Source organism: Convolutriloba macropyga, chromosome 14, assembly GCF_964194025.1.
Source record: "Convolutriloba macropyga chromosome 14, txConMacr16.3, whole genome shotgun sequence".
Classification (NCBI taxonomy): Eukaryota; Metazoa; Xenacoelomorpha; order Acoela; family Convolutidae; genus Convolutriloba; species Convolutriloba macropyga.
The window spans coordinates 30714201-30738924 of NC_134481.1; the positions used below are offsets into that span (position 1 = coordinate 30714201).

The window sequence follows — 24724 nt, forward strand, 5'->3', positions numbered from 1 at the left end:
ATATGTACCAAATCCTTTGATCTATTGATGGCTTTCTTTGGAGACTCCACTGAGTCAAGATAGTCGTCCATGTAGAAGTTTTCAAAGACGGCTTTTGCAGCTTCGGGGTAAAACTTGGCATTGTCTCTCGCAGTGCGTTGTAATGCATAGTTGGCGCATGTGGGCGAGTCTTTAGCCCCGAATATATGGCGCGTATATTGATACACTACAACGTTAGTTGTGGGGTCCTCCCGCCACAGAAAGCGGAGTGATGGTTGATCTGATGGTAATACACCAACCTGTAGAAACATTCCCTCGATGTCGGCAGAGACGGCATATGGATGTTGTCGGAAGCGAAGAAGTACGTAAATAAGGTTTTGGAGCAGATCAGGGCCAGTGAGCAAAGATTTATTCAGTGAGGCGCAATGAAATTTTGCTGCTCCATTGAGCACCCTACGCACCTTACCCGGTTTGTTCGGGTTTAAAACCGGATGGTGGGGTAGGTACCACTCTTTATCGGACCGCTTCTCAACCTTGTGAGCGTCCGGAACCTCAATTACATACCCCTTGTTTAGGTCTTCCTTGATGGTACTAGTATACTTCTCTCTAAGGTCTTCATCCTTAGCCAATCGTTTTTCGAGAGATTTTAGTTGCACAAGAGAAGAGAAGTAATTATTTGGGAGCTTGGTGTTATCTGCTGCCCACAGCATTCCGACATCGTATCTCAGGCCATTGTGTATGGTGGTACTCTCAAGGATTTCGTGAGCCCTTGCGTCTGCTGCAGATCTTGAGTCGACCTGCTTGTTTGCCCCGAATGATTCAATGTCGTACCATGACTTTACTTGACTTGCTAACTCATTGTCTTGTTCGATATTCACTTTAAAGCACGTTGAGGTTAAACACGAACTTGATGGTAACGGACCGCTTAAGACCCAACCTATGGGCAAGCGTACGGCAACCGGTGAACGCTTCTCATCGGCAGAGAAGTATTCTAACGGGCGGATGGCATGATAGACATCTTGTCCGAGTATCATCTCAATGTCTTTATAGGAATATGTTACGGGATCAAGGACTGCTAAGTGCCGGTAAGTCTCTTGCAGGGCCTGTACATTAATTCTATCTGAGCCGACGTTCAGACTCTCTTTAACGAAAGGGTTGACGGTGAATGGTTCGAAATCTTGTTGTTCTCTTGGTTTCACAGTAACTTCAACAACCCTAGTATCAACTACTTCTTCGGTATTAATACCCTTGACAGTTAGCTTTAGTGCTTTACCGTGCAAACCGAGTCTATCTGCGAGACTACCGGCCACCCAAGAGTTACTGCAGGCGGTATCACACAAAACTAAAGCCTTAGTATCTAAACCGGACGAATTGACCAACTGCAATTCAGTCACCTGAAGGAGCCCCTTAACATCAGTAACAGATGACATTGTTGTGGTCTTTTTAGGCTGGAGTTGACTAGAAGTTGCTTTACTTTGACCTGTGTTGCCAGAAGGTTGAATGGTATTGGAATTTGTCGACTGTTTTGTTGGGAAAACCCTATCTGCTCCATGCAATAGTGTGTTATGCGAACTATTGCACCCTTCTGCTCGGCACTTTCTTGGTTGAGGGCACTGGCGGAATGTGTGCTTGTCCCGTAAGCACGAAAAGCAAAGTTTGTTATCCGCCACCAACTTAGCTCTCTGGGTTGGAGTCTTTTCCTTGAAAACTCGACACTCCCATAGCCGGTGATTACCTTTGCATACAATGCATCGAAAGTAAGTATTTGTGGAAGCAGATGGCATTTGCTTCTTTGTTTCCCTTTGTTGCGAATTTGATGCAAACACTTTTGAGGCTGTTTTGGTCTTGGTTACTGAAGTGATGTTCTCTTCAGGTTTGGCCTTGGTTGCGCTTTGTTTCATAAGTTCATGAGCCTCAGCCTTTTCTTTAAGCCAATCGTTAAAGTCAAGGAGGGTAGGCTTAACCCAGTGCTTCTTAACCGTAAAGAGTGACCATGACTCTTTCATGTTTGGTGGTAACTTCTGTACCGCTTGGTTAAGTAGGGAAGCGCTCTTCAAATCAGCATCATATGATAACGACTTGAAAACCCCAACGAGACTGGATATTGCAGCAGAATAGTTTATGATGTTATCACTATTGTGCATTTTAAGAGGTGGAAAACTGCTTAGTTTATCCAAGTGTGCACTTACGACTGCCTGTGGCTGGCCAAATTTACGTTCCAAAGTCCTTAGTGCATCCTTGTACATTAAACCACAGTAAGCAAACTCGGCAATTGCAATCTTTGCTTTACCGGTGACGAGTGTTTTAAGGTACGTCAATTTAACGTCATCAGTGAGCGGCTGCGAGTCGGTCGCGCTTATGAATTGACCATACCACTCATGCCACTTTAATGGGTCGCCATTAAACTCTGCAAGTTTCCACTCGGGCAAAGGGTCGTTTCTCTTGCTTGTTATTGCATCAGCTAATTGCCTAATCAATGACGCATTGTCCGGTATCGGAGGGGCAGGTGCAGACACCTGCGGACCGCTCCAACTCAACGGAGTGGGCCCAACATAGGGGTATGTTGGCTGAAAAACCGGAGTGGCTAGACCAGGTACAACATTAGTTGTCGCGATCAGGTTTTCCTGCTGCGCGCCTAGCGGTGATTGCATATCAATCAAAGGGGGCGAATTGTGATAATTTCGTGGTGGGACAAAAGTGCTTGATGGTGCAATATGGGCGTGTACATTTGGAGGAAAACTATTCTCGGTGGTTGTGTCTTGGTTGAATAATGACGGTCTGTGCTGTGGAAACCGCCAGTGACTCATATTTGGCACAAAATTTTGGCCAAGAGGGATATTGGGCATATTTGGGACAGGCGGAGCAACGGAACGTACAACTTTGTGTTCTCGGTTATTATTATTCTGAAATGTTTTGACGAGAGGCTGATTATCCAAAGTGGCTTGTGGGATGGGAGCAGTGAGGTTAGGTGCAAAGACTGGGTTCGGAATCGGAAGGACATTAGGATGAGCGGGTTCGGAGTTGTGCTGTTGAATGTTTGGACTTGGTGGGTCGCTTGGGTGCAGGGGAACGTTGATTGCGGGGGCTGGATGATTTGTTGTCGGAAAAGGAGGAAGAGTGGCGTTTGGTGCTCGGGGGACAAAATTAATTTGTTGTCGGGGGCATATACGCTGGGCCGATTTATTCTCGGGCAGACTTGATGTTTCAGGTCCCCTGGATTGCGAAATTTGAAGTTGTGCGTTGGGAAAAACCTCGGTTGTAATATTCTGATTTTCTTGTGGTGCGAACGTCTGTTGTGGAATGGGCTGTTGAATAGGCGGTGAAGAAGCCCCTGGGGCGTGTACAGAAGGCGGCTGACTATCCGCGGTTCCTTGGTTAGTTATGCTTGGGGGCGCCGTGCCTTGCTGGCCTGTTTGATTCATTTGCGCCCTTAGGTGCGCCTGGTACAACGCCTGTGTGTTAGCAGCAGCCAAAAAATTTTCAGGTGGAGTATAATAGGGGTCGAGTTGCTGCCAGGTCTCATTGCTTAAAATGTAATTGCCTCGACAATTTTTTGGAATAGAACGCCTTGAAATTTCAGTGTTCTGATCTTCCACTGTTTTGCCGTTGTTGTGGCTAGGACATTCTGGAGGGTCAATCATAACCTGTGGTTCACTAGTTTTCTCATTGTGAAAACTTAAAGCAAGTGAGGTATTGATCCAATCTTGGACAACCTTTTCACTTCTCATTGAGCTCCTAGCACTTGCAGTTGTTTCAGATTGGCTACCTTTAGAAACGGCGTCCAGCAATTCAAATTCTTGCAGAGTTGCCTCTGCCAACCGTTTCCTGTTGTTTTCCTCCAGTTCATCCAATTCCATTTGCTTTTTCTGTTTAGCAAGGCGAATGGCTGCTTCATTCTGTTTTTCAATTTCTTCACGCTTCATCTTAGCAATTACGTAATCATGTTTACGCTGTCTAGATGTTTTTGACGATGTCATAATTGAGGGAAGTCTAGAATAAATGGACGCCCTCGGTTCCTGAAACTCACTCACTTTATCATCAGCAGAGTTGATGTAGTTTCGTGCTGAAGTGAGTATCTTGTCGTTCTTAGTTGTCATTGCCTCCAAGTAAGACTCTAATGAAGGAACAAGAGCACTTGGATCCTCTGTTTTTCCGGCAAATGCAATCAAGTCCTCATTTTTGTCTACAACAGTCATAAATGCTTCGTTGCACTTTGTTACTAGGCGTTCAACTTTCACTCGCCTACTTTGACTATTTATACAATGAAGGATATCTTCATGTATAGCATGCAATTCAGCCTCACGCTTTGACCTGGCAGCGTAAAACTTTTTGACTTTTTGATCAAGACTATTAGACATCATGATGTTATTATTTCCAAAGACCAGCAATCCTACCACTGCACACGGTTATATTTCATATGCACACTCCAAACAAACCTAATACACGCAAAACGAACCCAACGCAAAAGACCCCAAACACAGCACACTGTAGACAGTCTGTAAAACAAACCACCCAAAGAGCAAATAAGGTCGTCGAGCACACTGTGCCCGACGAAAACAGAAGTGGAGCGCTGAACGCTATGCGCTCAACGCGGAGGGAGCCAAAGGACACACGGGAAGTCGAGCGAGCAACGCGCAACGCGACGGAAACGGGACAGACGAGAAGTCGAGCGAGCAATGCGCGACAGAACGGAAACGGGACGTGTGGGAAAACGAACGAAACGGGACGGTGGGGAAGAACGGGCGGGAAATGAGTTCAGAAAGAACTATATTAGCAGACCACAGCAAAAACTCAAGCAAACAACCTAGCCGTAACTCCAGAACAAACTTAAGTCACACCCCAGGAAGAAGGAGAGAAACTACTGCAAGACAACCTAACATAGTTCATAATGGGTTTATAACGACAAATTTAACGACAAACTAATTTACGGCAATGCAGTAGTACACTAAAAGAATGAAAAGGTCGAGAAATTAACTGGCCGTAACTCCAGAATAAACTTAAGTCACATCCTAGCAAAACCCAAACCGTAACAAACAATCAGCGTACTAACGTTATTAAACAAACTACAGCAAAATTGAATAAACTACAATAGTGTGTTTGTAGACTAAGATAGTTGGAAAAGTCGAGAAACAATCCAGCCGTAACTCGAGAATAAACTTAAGTCACACCCTAGAAGGCAACAGGACCAAACCAACTAGCAATCGTACAGGTACACACAAACATACAGCAGCAAAATCAATATACTACAACAGAAGGGCTAGTAAATTAGTAAAGTTGAAAAGTCAACGGACAATCCAGCCGTAACTCGAGAATAAACTTAAGTCACACCCTAGAAAGCTATAAGAACTAAACAACAAACCAGCATACTTGCATACTCAACATACTACAGCAAAACAACAACATACTTCATCATATATGACATAGTACATCGAAAATCGGAAAAGTAGTGGAAAAACGAAAGACGAAGTTTTGGGAGAGCGACGTTATTGAAAAAAAAATGTAACACGGAAAATTGAAGAGTGAAAGGACGAAAAGGACACGGGCAAAACGGTTCATAAACGATCGACGAGAAAAATTATGGGAATTCAATAATTTTTTTTTGTAGGCCGGAGGTTGTAAAAATTTTCACAACTTTTTCTTGTTAATTGAGTTTCACTCAATTTACGAACCTTCTTGCTGGAAAATTGATTTTTTTTTGACAAATTTGTCAAATTTTTTATGCTTTTGTTCAATTTCTCTATTTTTGGTCAATTTTTTGGCAATTTCTTGAATACGGAACGGTAATCCAGTAAAAAGGACGGTCTTATGCCTGAAAGTACGGTTTTTCAGTATTCTATACTGATATTCTATGTTTTTTCTATTTGCATCAAAATCGACCAAAAATTTTCAAAATTGGACAAATTAGCATAGTTTTCTTTCAATTTTCTCTTTATCAGCGGTTATTTTTTTGATATACGAACAAACTATATCAATATTTTTGAATTTTTGGTAAATCTACCAAAAATTTTCAAAATCGATCTTTTTTCCTCTCAAAAATTATATTTGCGAGGGCCCCTTACCAAAAATTTCTACAGAGAATAGTTGAACTTTACTCCTGATGCGAGATCAAAAAAAATAGTTCACGGGTTGGGTTTCTTGCCGTCTAAATTAATCTGGAAACAGTTTACTGCATTATGAAATTAATCAAACGTTTAAGTTCAGTCTTACGGTTTTTCATCTCTTGAACCTTATTTGTTGAATTCTTGATTGTTTGCTCTCGTGTTGTGTTGGACCACATTACCACAACCCTGGCACACTGCATTACCACGACACTTGAACATTGACCTCTTTTAATTGTTCCATTGAGTACTTGCTCCCACGCACTCGCACCACACATTGGCAGTCGTGTTTGTTGATGAAGAATGGGCATCATACCGACCAGGAACTCGTACTGGTCATTTTTGATCTCGTCACTCTGTGGGAAGAGGCACTTGAGGTTGGAGAACCCTCCCGTCAAGTAGCTGTAACCACTCCCCCTCTCTGATGAAGCTATACCTCACACAGTGATCTACTTTGGTGTGGCACCCTGTCTGAAGTTTCTTAAAAGTTCTCAACCACTTCAAGTTTCTGCACGTTGTGAAGCGTAAGAGGGTAATCCGTAATTGCAAGTTGATATGTTTGTGTGAGTTGCAAAAATTGTCCGCGCTTTATTCGCGGCACCAAAATGTAGCTGTAAATAGGTCAAAACAGTCTACCGATAAGGCTTCAATTATATCTTTTTTCATATATAAAGCAACGTGTTCTGAAAGCAGCGTAAGTAAACAACGTACATAACATTAGCACGATCAATGTACTAGTGAAAACTTAGACGGCAAGGTTTTTTCGATGCTCTTTTACTGGATTTTTGTCTGATGTTATTGACGTCAAAATCAGTTCGTGTTCAATCGGCAATTGTCTAGAAAACCTAAAAATATTAAGCCGAAAACCAGCTTAATCGATACATATCATGGTTCTATTTACTTAGAATTAGGTTAAATGAACTTTTTCGGAACATTCTACGTATATTAGAACGTATTTAATTCTTATTTTAAAGTTTAGAAATACTCAAATCTGATTGGCTAAAATTCGTTGTTTTATTTACTTCGTAACAGTTATTAAAACTCACCCGCTTTTACCTTCATTCATCGGACCAAATTACGTACCATCTTGCTCACAAAATTGAGTCTAAGTTGATTTCACGTTCGTAATTGTTGTGTTTGCTTTAAATATAGGTCATGCCCGTAAATTTACTTTTTCGTCCCAAAGTGGCAGGACCAATTGGACAATAGTGCACAACCAAAACTCCGATCTATTTAATGTTTATTGTCGAATTAAACTAAAGGTGGCTAAAGTCGCGGTACCAATATAACTCAGTAAACCAGTAGTTCGGAAGTTTCAATTAAACTCTCTTTTCGACATATAGCAACATAAAGCAACGTATAAGCATTATCAAGTTCAATGTAACAAGTGAAACTTAGACGGCAAGGTTTTTTCGATGCTCTTTTACTGGTTTTCTGGTTTTTTGTGTTATGTTATTGACATGAAATCAGTTCGTATTCATCCAGCAATTGTCTAGATAACCTAAAAATATTAAGCTGAAAACCAGCTTAATCGATACATATCGTGGTTATATTTACTTAAAATTAGGTTAAAGGCACTTTTTCGGAACTTTCTACGTATATTAGAACGTATTTAAATCTTATTTGGAATGATTTATATGCCTATTTGTTATTTAGAAATCCTCGATTCCGATTGGCTAAAATTCGTCCATTTACTACGTAACAAAGGTTCGGGAGTTTTGCATTTGAACCTCAATATGCAGATATCTGCATGTTTTAGAATTGAGTTTTGATCTTTAACGTTTCCGTTAGCGTTGCATTTTTATGGGACTAGTTATAGCATGACCCATAATGCTGAAATGAACCAATGTCAAATATATAGAAAAAAAACGATGGAATGATGTTTAAATGTAAAAAGCATGTCTTTCGAATGGCCATAGTGATTGATGCTGAATATGAATGTTTTTAAGTTTTTTGAACTTCCTGATTATATCAGCATTATGGGACCAACTAGTCTACCATTAAAGTCATCTATCCATGATCCAGTTTTTGGCGCGTTTTCTGTTCAAATTTGAAATTCGTAAAGTCAGCAGATTTTGAAAGATTCCCTTTGAGAAACTTTGACTGAAGCTTTGAGTATACGTCAGCGTAACAGGTTAGTGGACAAAAGCCATTATTTACCCGGAAATAACCCAGATCTAACGCCAAATCTGTAGCAGTTCTGCTCGAGTCCGATTGCAAGTCCTAAGGCAGTTTTGATCTTAAGCTACAAACGTCACTTTTCAAATTTACCTGCAGAGATTCCAAAAACTGGCTAAAACTTACACATAGACTTGCACGTCTAATACAAGACTTAAAAGTTGACGACGTTCTAAAGACGACCGGAAACGTTCTAAAAAATTTCAGAAAACGTCCGAATATCGCCAAAAAATTGGGGAAACGTTAAGACGAATGGTCGGGGAAATAATTTGAAAAAAGAAGTCAACGTGACATGATCTAAAAGTAAATAAATCTGTATTTTTGATATGAAGCTTGATGTAAATTCAGTTGAAAACTTTTTTTAGTATTTCTGCTTCTATCGAGTTTTTTTCCGGAACCGGATCACAGTTTACCTCATTAAGATGCCGTTCAAGTGGGTAAAAGTTTGGTACCTTCATAATATGATGGTAACCATTTTTAATCTGCCTCATTTTTCTTATACATGAGTAAATAAGTTTTGTTTAAATTAATATAAGCAACCATTAATTCTAATTGCCAGTCCGATATCATTGTTGGATCATGTCGATCATTGGATTTTGACCATGTCACTTCCTACCTTTCACATCAGTCTAAATAAAATCGTACACAATGGTCGGTAAAAGCTAAGAAAACAGTATAAATATTGGATCAATGAAGTTGTCATTTTTTGAATAAGTGAACCTGCCCTAGTGATAACCGAATTGAAAAACTTGTAAGCAAATTGGAAGCAATCTTGCAAGTGAATACATACGGGTACCAAGTTGCTTGCAAGCTTTTTGATTCATATGGCCAGGAAAGGGGATCACCAGAGCAAGGGTGCGTATTTAACAACAGTAAACTAAACATGTCTTAGCTTTTGCATGGTCCTTTTTAGCTTCTTTGAAGAGTAGAGCCGGTGCATTTCTGAGCTAGCCAACAAAGGAAAAAAGAAAGACCATAATTAGCTAAGACTGACGTGCGAAGATGTCACAAACAAGGGCAGAGGTCTCCCGAGATAATTTACAAATTCTAACCTGGCCCCTTTTGCCACTATTTTTCCTTGATCAGATATGCCAGATAAAATTCTCAATCTGTTAACAAAAAAAATCTTTTTTTTTCGGGACTGAAAACCGAATTGCAATCGAAAACGACTGAAACGCCTAAATACGGACCTTGACAACAACAGGCTGCAATTTCGTTGTCTTGATCCTCTTTGTGTTGCTTATCTTTATATCCCAGCGAGGTGGGATAAAGAATTATAAATTGACATATTTTCGTTGGAAATTTTCCGAAAAGGGGTTTTATACTTGATGAGCAGCTGGCAAGTGTTGATCAAGTGTTGACAGCACTTGAAAGACTTGTTTGACTTGTATTCATATTTTGCCAATGCTGAAGAACTAATAAGTATTTACACCTATGCTGTACTGATATTGACTGTGCACCATTGGAGCACCGTCCGGTGGTAACTTCAAACAAATACTGGTCAAAAAGAATTGCATTTTTTTCCAATTCTGACCATCATACCAACAATACAATGCTACAAGATGGGTCAGCACTTCTTTAGGCATGCACATAAAATGTTACGTGTTAGACATATCAATTATATCGACATTTTGGCGTTTTAGCAAATCTGTGGTCAGTTGAAAAATTGACAAGTATTTGCAATGCAAATATATTGTGCATCTAATTGGATAGCACACGATTTATTTTATCTATCCAAACCAATGGACCAGTAAAAAAACTTATCATTTGACTAAAGATGCACTGTTATAAATTAATTAAGTAAGAAAATGAGGCAAAACTTATTTCTTGTAAGACTTGCATTAGCAATGGTAAAGTGAGGATTTCTTAGAGAACCGCACTGTTTTAGCACTTGTGTAAATTCTTATAACTTTTGTTCTTGCACAAAAAATAACAAAGCCTTGTGTTTAAGCAGAACCCTAAATATTTAAGTAGGCACCCTTAGATTTCCCGCCCAAAATGATCAATCAAACAGAACTTTGTAGTTCATAGTTTTTTTCTAGATATAAGAACTGCCTTCAAGTGTTGCAAATAACATGCTCATAATAAAAAAATAAAGCAATATTTTCCAAAGACAACATACTGCACTCAAAAACTTTCCTGTCAGCTTTGTCAGCCAACTGCACAAAAAAAGAATTTCGGGAAAGATTGAAGAGCTTTTGCTATGTTTTTGCCTAAAACCTGCGCTATTATTGGGTGTTGCAATGTTGATTTTTTATTCATTCTGAAAACTGTTCATGAAGCCAGAAAAACAATGTGCGGTCTTGTGGTTCCAAATTAAGGTGCTATAATGTTTGAATCTACTTCAGAAACAACAGGAAACTTTTTTTTCAAATTCCTGACGAAATACTGATCCAATTAATTATGAACAAATATGTCCAGCGAAGATTTTATGCAACAAATTGGAAACGACACCTCCCATTAATTTTAACTTGGGAACCTCTTGCACAAACCTGTGGGTTTAACACATAAATTACAGACACCATTACAACTGCCCAGAATTTTAGGTGAAATGAAATATTACGAAAATGCGAATAAACTCAAAATTACACCCGGGTCGAGGCGTCACCGCCATTCAACGCAAAATTATAATACATAAGCGGTGAAAGCGGAAAATTTTCTAAGATAAGCGGTGAATGCGGTGAAATTACATAAATCAGGCGGTGAATGCGGTGAAAAAACCCTTATCGCCTCGTAGCGGTGAAATTACATATTTTCACCGCTAAATTTAGTGGTGAAATTACATAAATTCACCGCTTTGAAAAAAACTGTACAATTTATGTTATATAATCGGTGAATGCGACGAAATTACATAAAGTCATCGCTAAGAAAAAGTGTTAAAATTGTGTTAGATCAACAGTGAATGCGATGAAATTACACAAATTCACCGCTTAGAAAACGCTTCGATTTGTGTTTTGTTCAACAAAGTTAAGATACATTTATTGAAAGACAAAAAGGAAAATTTACCCACGAATAACCATGCATCTTTTTAAAACTTTTTTAAGCGGTGAATTTATGATATTTCACCACCAGAGTAAGCGGCGAACTTTTCACCGCATTCACCACATTTCACCGCTAAAATTTGTAGTTTCACCGCTTATCTTACAAAAAGTTCAAAGCGTAATTATGTACGAAATTTTTGGTGAAAAAAGCCAACTTTTCACCGCTTATCTTACTTATTTTTCCAATTTTTTTTTCGACCCTGGCATGTCGAGCCAGCACTCCTACCGATAGCAAAGTTTTTACTTTTACTCAATTTTTTGGAATTCTGCGTGACCTCAAAAACGAAAATGTTGCTATTTTTACAACGTAAGTCCTCAAAAACTTGTAGTAAAATTCACTGTGTAATCAGTGCGGTGCAACGGACCTATCTTATCTGGGTGTCAAGGCTTGGGTGCGGGTTTATCCTGCCCAACTTGGTATGGGGTGCGGGCTCGACATGTAAACCCTTTTAATTGATATAGAACACCTTTTTCATTTCAGCCACAAAAGAATGAACGCTGTATTCTCATTACTCGTACTGATCTATTGCATTGTGAACTTCAGTGACGTCACTGGCGATGGGGCTCACAAAAAAGGCGCCGCTTGTTTGAACAACATAATATCGAACCTGAAATCTCTACCCACACAGCGAATTGACGGATCTTTCCCTTACATTAGTGATCCACAGCACCAACTGGTTGTCCCTAACAATTTGAATATATATGGAATCTTCGGTTTGTGGTTATAATTTATAATAATAATATTATCAATAATAATAATAATAATAATAATAATAATAATAATAATAATAATAATAATAATAATAATAATAATAATAATAATAATAATAATAATAATAATAATAATAATAATAGTAATAATAATAATAATAATAATAATAATAATAATAATAGTAATAATAATAATAATAATAATAATAACAATAATAATAACCTAATAATAACGGTTCTAACCAGCAATTTTTTTCGACTTTGGCCTTTTTCGAGTTTTGGAAAAATTTCAAGTTTTTGATTTCATTTCTATTAGTCTGATGACTCATGCTTCTGATCAAGAGTGGCGCCAACAGTTTCAAAAAAAAACAACTCAGAATTTTTATGTCCTTCCTCTCATGGCGGATGGCCGCCAAAATTATGTTTAAAACATTTATCTAGTCAATTCTCTTGTTATAAGAGCACATCTAGATTTCATTTTGATTTCCAAAAAGAGATACAACCTTAAAAGAGATACAACCCAGTGTTTCTCTGGACTGGGCACTGAGCTGTCTTTTTACCAAAAAGTTTTCATTCAAAAACCTCTTTGTCATATTTTTATCTAGTTAAAAATCTTCTCGATGTAAAGAAAAGCGTTATGATGACCTCTACCTAACTTAGCTGACTGATAAAAGCAAACACATTACTTTGTTTTTTTAAATTACTTCAAAAAATCTGGAAAGTCTTTCTTCAATCGATTGTTTCCTTTTTTGTTTTTTTGTTTTTGCATGCTTTAACATCAAAATTTCGAGTGTCGGGTCATTTTTGTCTGTCAATTAAAGTTATTACGAATAACATCTAAAAAAAATTGCATATTTCGTCTAGAACACTTCAAGTGCAATTTTCAGCCCAATAGAGCTAATAGAGCAAAGAAATATATCTGGGAACATTTTTAACGCATGTTTTTACCTTTTTTGAAACCACTTATCCCTAAGGGATCTCAAACAGAATGAACAATTTTTTTGAAAACTATTTTTCTACCAATTTCCTAAAACTATATTATGTAATCAAACCCGGGCATTGTTGTTGGTGAATAAAAAAGGCTTCTGAAGTTTGAAGCTTTAGAGGCTAGAGAATTGAAATTTTAATGGTTGTTGGTTAATGGTGAAGAAACATTTTTTATAAAATATAGGAAAGTGTGAATATTGGTTTATGCTGAAAGCCCTGCTTTGAAATATTTCATATAAGGTTATTTTTAGAACACCTGGAAAAATATTACGAAAAGTGGAAAAAATTATGGACATTTGTGTAGTCCTCGCTCTTTTTCTTGGCAAATTACCTACTCAGCTAAACTTCTAACAATCAGAAAATCTTCAATCGAAAAATCATTAGTGATAGATATAATCAATTCTTGCAGGTCTCTTGCAAGAATCATGCAAGGCGTAACCTTTCCCATGTTAACATGAAAAATCGAATCATTAGGGATCGGGTTAGAAAAGTGCAAGCAGAATATATTTTTTTGAGTTTTTGGCAAGATTCTCTTTGGTTCTGGGTATGACATCTTTTCAACTGAAACCCAATTTTGGGTGTTTTGCTGAGTTAAAACCCACGAAACGTGATATTTTGATGATCATCCAGGTTGAGGTGCCAGACGGAAGTGACCTCCGATCAGACCAAATTCCAACGACCACGGTTATTTGGTTCAGGCGCAAAATAATATAATCAGAGGTTACATCGATCTGTGGATAGTTTGATCAGTGGTCACTTCAAGCGCACTCCGAGCGTATGTTGTTTCGAGGGCATTTCAGTCTGATCAGTGGACTCTTTGGTCTGGGATGGTTAGATCAGAGGTTATTTTCGTTGGCACGGTCTGACTAGAGGCCACTTGTGGATGGCATCTCAAGCTGAGCAGCCATCGCCTAAGTAAGTTTGAAATTCCCACACGGGTCGACAAAAAATTGTAAAAATTTGTAAGATAAGAGGTGAAAAGTTGTTTTTTTCACCACAAATGTTGTACATAGTTTTGCGGTGGAATGCGGTGAGTGCGGTGAAATTATGTAAATTAATCGCTAGAGTAAGCGGTGAACTTACAAAAATGCACAACATTTTACCGCTTACTACTAGTTACCGTCTTTGCACTGATTCGAACCTCTCACCTCTTCTTCTACTGCGCTAATTCTCACTCAAATCTAGCATATTGGTTTTGAATTTAAATCAAATTCACTCTACTTTTTGTAAAACATACGCGTTGTACTTTTGTAAGATTAGCGGTGGAAAGACAAATTTAAGCGGTGAAATGTGGTGATTTTTTTGTAAGTTCACCGCTTACTCTAGTGGCGAAATTACATAAATTCACCGCTTAAAAAAAAACTTTCAAAAAGATGTATAATTATTCCTGGGTAAATTTTCCGTGCGTTTTTTAATAAATGTATCTCAACTTCGTGGAACAAAAGACAATTCGAAGCGTTTTGTAAGCGGTGAATTTATGTTATTTAGATATTCATTTTTTTCCATGGTCAGCTTTATTGGTTGCCAAGTTACCATAAACTCCATATATGGCTTGGATATGGTTGCCAAGAAAAGTTTTTGTTGGTCGATCCAGGTTCACCACTAAGTGAAGTGGTGACTTTGTGTTATTTCATACCATTCAGTGCTGATCTCACACAAATTTAACACTTTTTTCCAAGCGGTGAGTTTATGTAATTTCACTACTAAGTTAAGCGGTGAGCTTATGTAATTTCGCCTGATTCACTGCTGTGCTTACACAGTTTTAACACTTTTTTCTAAGCGGTGAATTTATGTAAGTTCACCACAAAGTTAAGTGGTGAATTAATGTAATTTCACCGCCAAGTTCAGCGGTGAAATTATGTGATTTCACCGGTACCAGGCGATAAAGGTTTTTTCACCGCATTCACGACTGATTTATGTAATTTCACCGCATTCACCGCCTATCTTACAAAATTTTCCGCAAACATAATTTTCCGCATACATAATCTTACATAATTTTGCGTTAAATGACGGTGACACCTCGACCCGGGGAGATGAAAGTCGGAAAGCTCAGTTTGGAAATCAACCAGTTTAGTAAATAATTTTATTCTCTTATTCTCAATTTCACGCATATTAGCACATTACAAAATCATGTTCTTTTAATGCATAATATTTTATTCGACTAAACTATAAACTGTTTTTTAGACTACATGATTGACAATTTCACTCTCTTCTTCGAGGGTAACTGTGACCCGAATAACATCACCCTGTGCTCCTACGAGGGATACGACTACCGTACCTCTTATAGAAGAGAAAAGGATCCGGATATTGTGAACATATCTTTGTACACATTCATTGACTATACTGTTGTATTTATTTACTACACTGCTTTTTCTGTTTGTTTCGCCTATTACTTTTTAGCGACACGATAAACAACTGCTTAAAATAAAGGAAACTGTTTCTTGTCCTTAACCCAGTGGAATGGGGGGGGGGTTGTGAGCATAAACATGCATTACATCATTCGTATAAGACAGGAAAGCAAAATTCGGATCTTTACCGTTTGTGCCCCCCCCCCCCAGTACGTTATGCACCCCCAATTACAGAGCACGTGTCATTGCACAGTGAATCATTATGTAAAATTATCGCACGTGCGTCTTGGGGGCGCAAAGCATATGCGCCCACTAAGCTGGGGGGGGCACGAACGCAAAAGATCCCAAACGTCATATTACAGGCGCAGAAACAGTTATTCAAAATAAATTTGTAATCTTTTGTTGTTTTTAGTGATATTCTTTTCGCTGCGGTTGCTCTTGCGCAAATTGCGGCTCAATTTATGCCCACCCGGACTGAACGGCAAGTCAACATCAGTACTATGCACGTCAAATCGCAAGTCTTTTATCAGTACTGATTCAGAGCTATGATCAAGTCACTTTTTACACTCGTCAGTATAAATGCAAGTCTTGGCCTAGACGTGCAAGTCTAAATGCAAGTCTTGACCTAGACGTGCAAGTCTCAATGCAAGTCTTAGCCAAGACTTGGCACGTCTAAAACACGTCAAAAATAGCCGAGAAAACGTCAAAAATTGGTCCCAAAAAATCAAATATAGCCGAAAAAACGTCAGAAATGGCCGAAGAAACGTCCTAAATAGGTCCCAAAAACGTCAAAAATAGCCGAAAAAGCACGTCCGAAATGGCCAAAAATAGGTCCCAAAAAGGTCAAAAATAGGCTGAAAAACTGCTGAAAACGGCCCAGAAACACCTGAAAACGGCCCCACATGGCCTCTGGTTGCCCTGTGTCATCTTCACGGGTCGCCCTGGCTCATTTGCTATCAGCTTGTATCCGTTGTCAGCCGCCCCGAAAAAGTGCATATGAGAAAATGCAAAAATCGTGGCACGTTGCGAAAATTTTTGGAATTCGAAATTTTCACTCGAAATTTTTTGAAAAGTTGGTTTTGACTTGGGAATCAACTTGCAAGTGTAATCCAAGTCTTGGCAAAGACTTGTCAGACTTGCAGACTTGTTTTTAGACGTGCACAGTACTGATATATGCTTGCAGACTTGCAATTTGACGTGCCCAGTGCTGATCTTGACTTGCAGTTCAGTTCAGGCATTTAAGCCAACATTTAGCGTAAATCTACAAATTAGGAATAATTAGTAAACGTTGTCGAATCTAATCTGCTTCAGTCCACCAGTGTTTTTTTGTTATTTGCAAGTTGATATATAGCACGTCACTATGTTAAAAAATAAGAACGTGAGACTGACTGCGTAACATTACGTGGTCAATATCCGAAAGGCAAATATCAATAAATTTTGCGTTTTATTGAATCGAATGACAAAAACGTAACCTCAAATTTCACAACTCATATACCAGTTTCGGAGACGGAATTAGTCACGCAAAACGTGGAAATTTTAATACCCAAATTTAATTAGTAATCAATTGATACTAAATTCGAAAATTCATTTGTTCTTGTGAGTAATTGTAAAACCGCGTATTGTCATCGTAATCCACTAATAGTTTTAGAGCGGAAATTTCTGAAGTTAATCACCAAATAGGTCTTTCTTTTATTTTGGCAATTAGATACTGTAGCCGTATGAAAAGGTTACGTGGGAATCAATTTTTTGTAGTTTCAAATTTAGGGAACTATGGCGTTGAAATGAGTGACAAAAGATTGTCTCGAGCTTTCAAGCTAGCCTTAAAAAACACGCTTTGTAAAAAATGAGAGCACGTATATCGAGTTTTGAAGCATATTTGAAATTTGAACTAAATTAGACTATAGTGTTACTCGTTTCTACACATGCTTGCAAGTGCAATATTGAAATATCGGTCGTGAGAAAGCCCGACAAATCCGAATAGATAAAACCCGTTTTATTGGACATTGGACTCATATTGAAAGGTTTCTGGCCCCCTCCCCTTCCAATTAAGCTTAGGGGGCTAAAAATAGATCCACCGGGTCAACAGAAAACGTAGGTACCTAATTAGCGATGGTTACGTTTTTACTGTGGAGTTATAGTGAGCGAGAACGTATGTTCAACTACGAGCCAGCGTCCGTTCAGGAATTAGAAGAAGCATTCGAACCGTTTCCTCCAATTAATTGGACAAACTTTTATCATAATACATATAGCCATGTACCCATGTGGCGGAATAGGGGGGGGGGGGTCAAATGAACGATTATGCTGATTAGCAAATATTTCATGTGTGTCGGTAAAACATGTGTGACAATATTTAACGTGTTACATGTCATTTTGTGAGAGGTTTTATGTCAGGATTGCTGACTCGAATTCCCTAAATAAAATTTTTTAATAATCTTTTTAAACTTTGATCGAGCTCAAGTTCACCGCAACATCAACCGATTATTTTCATTTCGTGATAGCAAACAAAAGCTGATGATTTGCGATGATAATTTTGTATCCTTCTCTGAAAAAAACGGATCAAAAATTTACTCAATCGCTTAATTAAGCACTTAGATAACTGTTTTTATTTCTGCAACTGAAGGACAATCTTTAAAATTCGTATGTCCGTTCTATTCTTCCGCCCATTTTAACACCAGTTTTTTTAAAGGTGAAATATCTTTGGACAAAATGTCCACTGAGCTCTTGCCTTTTCTCGGCAGACCTTCACGTCGGCTAGAACCAACGTATAGTATTTAAAACAAGACGGCTCGTGTGGGGCTTTGCTTAAAAATCTGTGCGTGTATGTAAGCGGGAAACAAAAATGCAATTTCGGAAAATAATTTTGCTATTATTATGAGCAGCAAAACAATTAACAACAGAACTCTTTTTGAAAATTCCAGAACGAATTTTTAATAAATAAGAGGAAATAACTTTTGATAATTTAACAAAATCCGAAAAAGGGTGGTAAAAATTGTCAGCAAATCGGGAAAAATTATTAAAAGATAAAAATTATCAGCGATAAAAATTATAACTAACAGCGATGTCTGCGAGTTAGTTTAAAACTTTTGCAAAATGGTTAGCTGGTTAACCTGGAATACATTATCGTTTGTTACTTGGGAACAAATTTCCACGCATATGATGCTTTTTTGACACCATGTTTATACAGTTTTTTGAAAAATTGAAAATATTTGCTAACACTTTTTCTAAGCCGTAACTATCTTGTTTCATCCTTTTCATATGATATATAGCTGTGTGATACATATGGATACCTAAATATATATCGAAACCTCTATGTGTACTAAATTATTTACCCTCCATATATATAATTATATCATGTGTTTTATAAACTAAAAGTTATGACTTCTATTTATTCACCTATACTAATATTCCCGATAGTCTACTAAATTATTTCATATTTTGTTCATATCGATTTATTACTAACAATCATAACCTCAATAATCAATCTGAATTCAAGTTGCTCTGCTTTTGCTCTTCATATTCCTAAGTTAGTCTTAGCAGTGGATCCGCGCCGCGTTTCCAATAAACATAATTCACGCTACACAAGTAATTGTGTATTCGACTAGCAAATACTACTCAATTTGTAAGACAACGCATTCGCACCGCGAATCCTAACTTATTCTGTGACAAAAGATATAACATGGCGCAGTCAGCGACAAAGGACAGCGGCAAATCCCCACTTGGAATTCAACCCTTTTGGGAAAAGGCGACATTAGAACCCCCAATTCGCTGGGAGTTTTGGAGAATACAATTGAAGCTCGCAATCCTCGCTAGAGAAGGAATCGAAGTGGACCTCCTCTTGTTTAGACCCTCCTGAACATGTGCTCCTGCCTCCCGAACCAGCATATGAGGATGCAGTGGACAACCCGACGGCACAATCAGAACGAGACCGACGTACCCGCAATGAGCAGGCAAAAACAGCGTGGAAAAACCAATGTCAACGTGTCATGACAATCGGCGTACTTTGTGGTGATAAACCATGGAGTTATGCGATCGAAAAGCATCCTCTCTGATGTACTTGAGCTTAGGCATGGAGGGGCGCCGTGTATTCAACTCAAAAAATTTAACCATTAACCTTGAAACAATCTCAACGAAGGACCTTTGGGACGTTCTAAATACAACTTTCATTCGAATCCATAACATAACCTTCGATAGATACCTCTTCCTCACAAGAAAACAACAAAAGGGAGAGCCTATTGAGAAATTCTATGGACACCTCAAAGAACTTTCGGAAAACTGTGACCTAGGAGATAAAGGGGACACTATCATCCGGGATGTCTTTATCGCGAATATGCAAAATGAAGACATTCAGAAGGAACTTCTTAAGGAAACAGTAGACCCCGAAAAGGCATTGGCAATAGCAATCAATATTGAGATGGGTACACTCAATCAATTGAAAATGAACGCAAACAAAACTGAACCACAGTCAACGGTTAATCAAGTACAACGGACACGTATCGCAAATGCTACCCCATTCTCCAATATGAATACTACCGCACGAAAAAAGCCTACAACTTGTCATTTCTGTGGATCTAACTGGACCTCCGATCATCGCAACAAATGTCCCGCTCGGGGAAAAAGATGTAATAACTGCGGTATTGAAAACCACTTCGCAAAGGTTTGTCGCAAACCTAAAGATCCCAATTCGTACCCAAAACCTAGACCGCGAGTCAATAATGTAGAAAAAGACGATCAAAATGAAGATGTCAATCAAATTTCGGCCAACTTTGATCCGGATCTGGAGTCAAACTATTCTTCAGATGAAGACAACTGTGTAGCAGTCATATCTTCATCGGATTCTACAACTTCGGTGGACGCAACCAACCTCCCTGTAACTATCGGCAATACATCAACAAAGGTTTTGGTGGATTCGGGCAGCGTGTGTACAATAATCAATGAATCTTTGGCAAACTCAATCATTTCCAATGACCCAAAATCAAAATGGATACGCGAAGCAAATCCTAAACAACTAAAAACATTTTCAAATGAACCTATTCACACGGTGGGCATCCTCCAAACTTCCATTCAAAGCAGCAATTGGTACGCGAATCCAATTGAAATTCAAGTAGTGGCGGACGGACATCGCTCTCTATTGGGTAGAGATCTGTTTCCAGCTCTTGGAATTTCAATACATCAATCAAATAATCAAGTAACAATCAATCAGGTAGATCAAGAATATTGCCCAATCAAAAAACAGATTGCTATTGATTACCCCGACTTAATCTCCAGAATTGATGCTGAGACAGTTTCTCCGGAGGCTTTGCTTGACGAAAATGGATGGATAAGTGCCAACAGAAGCGACACAGAGATAGAGAATAAGATGTGCCAGGCCTCCCTAGACGCAGGACAACGCTATCGAGAGTCAGACGTTAAAGAGTCCCGCTTTATAACGCACCCACAAATCACAGACCCTATCCCCAGGACCGAACAGTCCCTTAACGTCAAACTGGCTCGCAAATTACCGCAAAAGAAAAGAGCAAAACGACAACTGGCGGGCTTGTACGAAGTGCTGAAACCTGGCTCCTTTGTCACCAAATCGTCACCAACAACGACGATAATTAACGAGCCCGGCAGAACACCAGTGAAAGTCCGAGATAGCGACCTCGCAAAATTTGGGACTAAAGCAGAACGATCTACCAACTTGTGGGTATACGCCCAAAGACGCCCTGCCCCGTACGAAAAAACTACAGAGTTCAAAATCGCGAAACACAGTAATGATCTCAAGAAGCAAAAGAGGGGCGAAATCAAGATCAGACATCGCCAACGTGATACTACATCAGTAGTATCCTCGGTAAATTCAAACGTCTCGCGAGCATTAACAGTCCGCAAACCAAATAAACCAGTTAAAAAACGCTTTACTGTTCCCACAGCTGATATACAAGAAGATGCCTCAACTCAAAACCAGCCTCTTATATCAATTGTACCGGCCCCACCTACACCTACACCACAAGTACCTCCCGCACAAACACAGGATGATCAAACAAAAGGCCGCAAGCGCAATCGGCCTCAATTTTACGGCTTCACAGATGCCGACATCTCCCCTACAAGCTCTCTCGCCTCCACAAGTTCTACTCAGCCAAAGAAGCGTAAGACTAAAAAAGACAAGAAACAAACAAAGAAATCCGATTCAGTGGTAGCCCTCATACAAATGGCAGAACAATCTCGAATCCCGTCACCCCCCAGACCTGACTTACAATTGGGACAAGTGTCACCACCGGATCCCAGAGTTCGATATTTCGAATACGAGCAAGAACGAGAAATGTCGGTGTGGGATGCCGAAAATGAAATTTAAATTCAAAAACTTAGTAAAACTATTTTAAACTCCATTCATTTATTTAGTCTTGTTTCCGCTCTGCTAATCCACAAATAATGTTAATTTTACTTTGAATTCATTACAATTCATCTCCATTTGTTAGCTTTTAATTCTTTCAGTATTCGCCTTGCGAATCCACTCATTTCTGTTTGTGCACTTAAATAATTCAATACAATGTATTCATTTCACACGCTTAAATTATGACGCGTACTTGCTTGACATTTACACCATTATTTAACATCAGTAGTACTTCTACATCTTAAGTTCATTTATGTTGTCTCATTCAATTTCATGTTTTGTGCAGATATTAAAAAATTGTAAATACATTAAAATTTTTTTTTGTCACGAGGGAAATGTGATACATATGGATACCTAAATATATATCGAAACCTCTATGTGTACTAAATTATTTACCCTCTATATATATAATTATATCATGTGTTTTATAAACTAAAAGTTATGACTTCTATTTATTCACCTATACTAATATTCCCGATAGTCTACTAAATTATTTCATATTTTGTTCATATCGATTTATTACTAACAATCATAATCTCAATAATCAATCTGAATTCAAGTTGCTCTGCTTTTGCTCTTCATATTCCTAAGTTAGTCTTAGCAGTGGATCCGCGCCGCGTTTCCAATAAACATAATTCACGCTACACAAGTAATTGTGTATTCGACTAGCAAATACTACTCAATTTGTAAGACAACGCATTCGCACCGCGAATCCTAACTTATTCTGTGACAAAAGATATAACAAGCTGCAAGTGGTTAATCAAAGAAGATATCAAATAAGTGCTGCTATTCCATACCAATCATTTTTCTTTTCATAAAATTTTCACCGCCTGCATTGTTATTTGCTAATTACAATTATCAATTGCTACAATATAGTTTGTTTCTACATTTCTAAAAAACTATTATTCAACATAAGTTTATGTAACTGTTGAAATATGTTAGTTCACGTTTTCTGATTGATCTTGGTTTTTTTATGTTTTTTCCTCATGTTTTCCTCGGTTTAGCTTTTTTCCTGTGGTTTGGTTGATTGTGTTCACAACTCGTTCATTGGTTTTCGAACGAAAGACTTAAGATTAGTTGGTTATCTTGAACTGATCTTGCAGAAAAGAACTGTTGTTTTGTACGACTGTAGCAAACAAAGGCGTTTATCTTGCAAGAATTTTGCCTAAATATGCCTCCGACCTCCGACCTCCGCCTCCGCCTCCGACCTCCGCCTCCGACCGCCGCCACAAGCACTACTACACCACAACTTTCGGACTCGTACATCGACCTCCGCCTCCGCCTCCGCCTCCGACATCCGCCTCCGACCTCCGACCTCCGCCTCCGACCTCCGCCTCCGACCTCCGCCTCCGACCTCCGCCTCCGACCTCCGCCTCCGACCTCCGCCTCCGACCTCCGCCTCCGACCTCCGCCTCCGACCTCCGCCTCCGACCTCCGCCTCCGACCTCCGCCTCCGACTCCACTGCAAAGATGTAAATGCACCAATATATGGTATAGTTTGAGCTAGAATAGCTTTTGAGGGTATCGCCATATTAATAAGTTTAAGCATGATATCAGCTATTCGAAATTTTCAAAACTTGCTATGTTCTTTGTATGTACAGTCTGATGATGAGAGAAATGTGAAACATTCTGTGCAGTGTTGACCAAGAATGTAAAAGAGACTGTGAAGAAGAAGGGCAGACTGGGATGTTGCTTAATCGACTCTGGGCAGACTGGCAAAAGTATTTATACTGCTATTTGTCTGGTACAGTACTGGTTACCATTGAAAGTCAATGCTACAGCGCTGAAACTCACTGTGAGCAAGGTCCGGGGTCATCATTCACGACATTGCAAGAATCTTACAAGTCTCTGGTATGATAAGCGTACAAAAATGTTGCGAGAATCTTAATATCTCTTGCAAAATAACTACCAGATTTCAGCTAGCAATCTCTACCCCACCAAAGCCAATAAAGCCATTGGTTCCTTGTTCATTTTTTTCAAGTCATAGATGAGTTCGATTCCAAAGATTGGTTTCTGAACCTATTTCAGGCATATTCTGCTTCGGGTTTAATTTCAAAAAACAAAAATATGGGAAATGTAAATTTTCAGAAATTGAGCGTCCAAAGACGAATATCTGCGGTATGCAAAGTCTTCTCAACAAAAGTTCTGCAATCAGCAGATCAATGAATACAGGAACTACATGGAATATAATTTTTAAATTTATCAATAGAGACAAAAAAGATTTACACAATGTCTTCATTGCGACATCTGTATTTTTTTAAGATGCAGAATTTCAGAAATAAAACAGATGTTGAAAAAAAACAGATAAAACAAGAACTAACACTGAAGCGTAGGAATATAAAAATAGAAGAATTTTCAATTATATTTCAGGAAAAATTTTTTTTGGCAGTTCAAATCGTTTTCGGGTTCTAGTATCAACGCTAAGAACCGGTTAGGAAAAGTAAAACTTTTGCGTTGATTTCACTTACTGGTTTCTTGATTATGAATTTTGGCGCGAGATGTGCTGAAAGGGGTGAAAATTGGTTTTTTTTTGCCGACGACAACAAAAAATCTTAAAGGTTTTGACCGCATTCTGTGATATGTACGCGCGCCCTGCTGTTTTCTCCACTCTTTACCTCAAATTTTATATTAATTATCTGTAAAATACCGGGCCTAATGATTTCATTTCAAGGCCTGCCCCAAAGGTTCAAATTTATTGGAAAAAAATACTTTTCGAAAAAAATTTTTAAGAAAACAATCTGTCCGCATAAACATGGCAAGTATTAGTTAACCACAATCACGACAAGAAGATGAACTCTATAATCTCCGTAACTGAATGTCACGTATTGGGATGAAAGGATGAAAACGAAAGTGTAAAAAATTAAGTAGTATGAAGTAGAAAAACCGTCGCGTCGCAAATTCCTCTACTTATAAAACTTAACCGTTCGAATTCCATTCGTCCGTGGGTCAAAGATTCCTATAAATGATCCAAACATTCTCGCTCCCGGTATTATCATAAATAAGAAGAACCAAACG

At 38.6% G+C, this 24724-nt stretch overlaps 1 protein-coding gene across 1 annotated transcript; it reads left to right on the forward strand.

The window, feature by feature from the left end:
- Positions 1-8091: 8091 nt before the first annotated feature.
- LOC142353337 (uncharacterized) lies at positions 8092-15513 on the forward strand. The gene is made up of 3 exons (XM_075405570.1): positions 8092-8211; positions 11778-12010; positions 15179-15513. Exons 2-3 carry the CDS (start codon positions 11788-11790, stop codon positions 15403-15405), a joined length of 450 nt encoding a protein of 149 aa, XP_075261685.1. The 5' UTR covers positions 8092-8211; positions 11778-11787; the 3' UTR covers positions 15406-15513.
- Positions 15514-24724: the final 9211 nt, after the last annotated feature.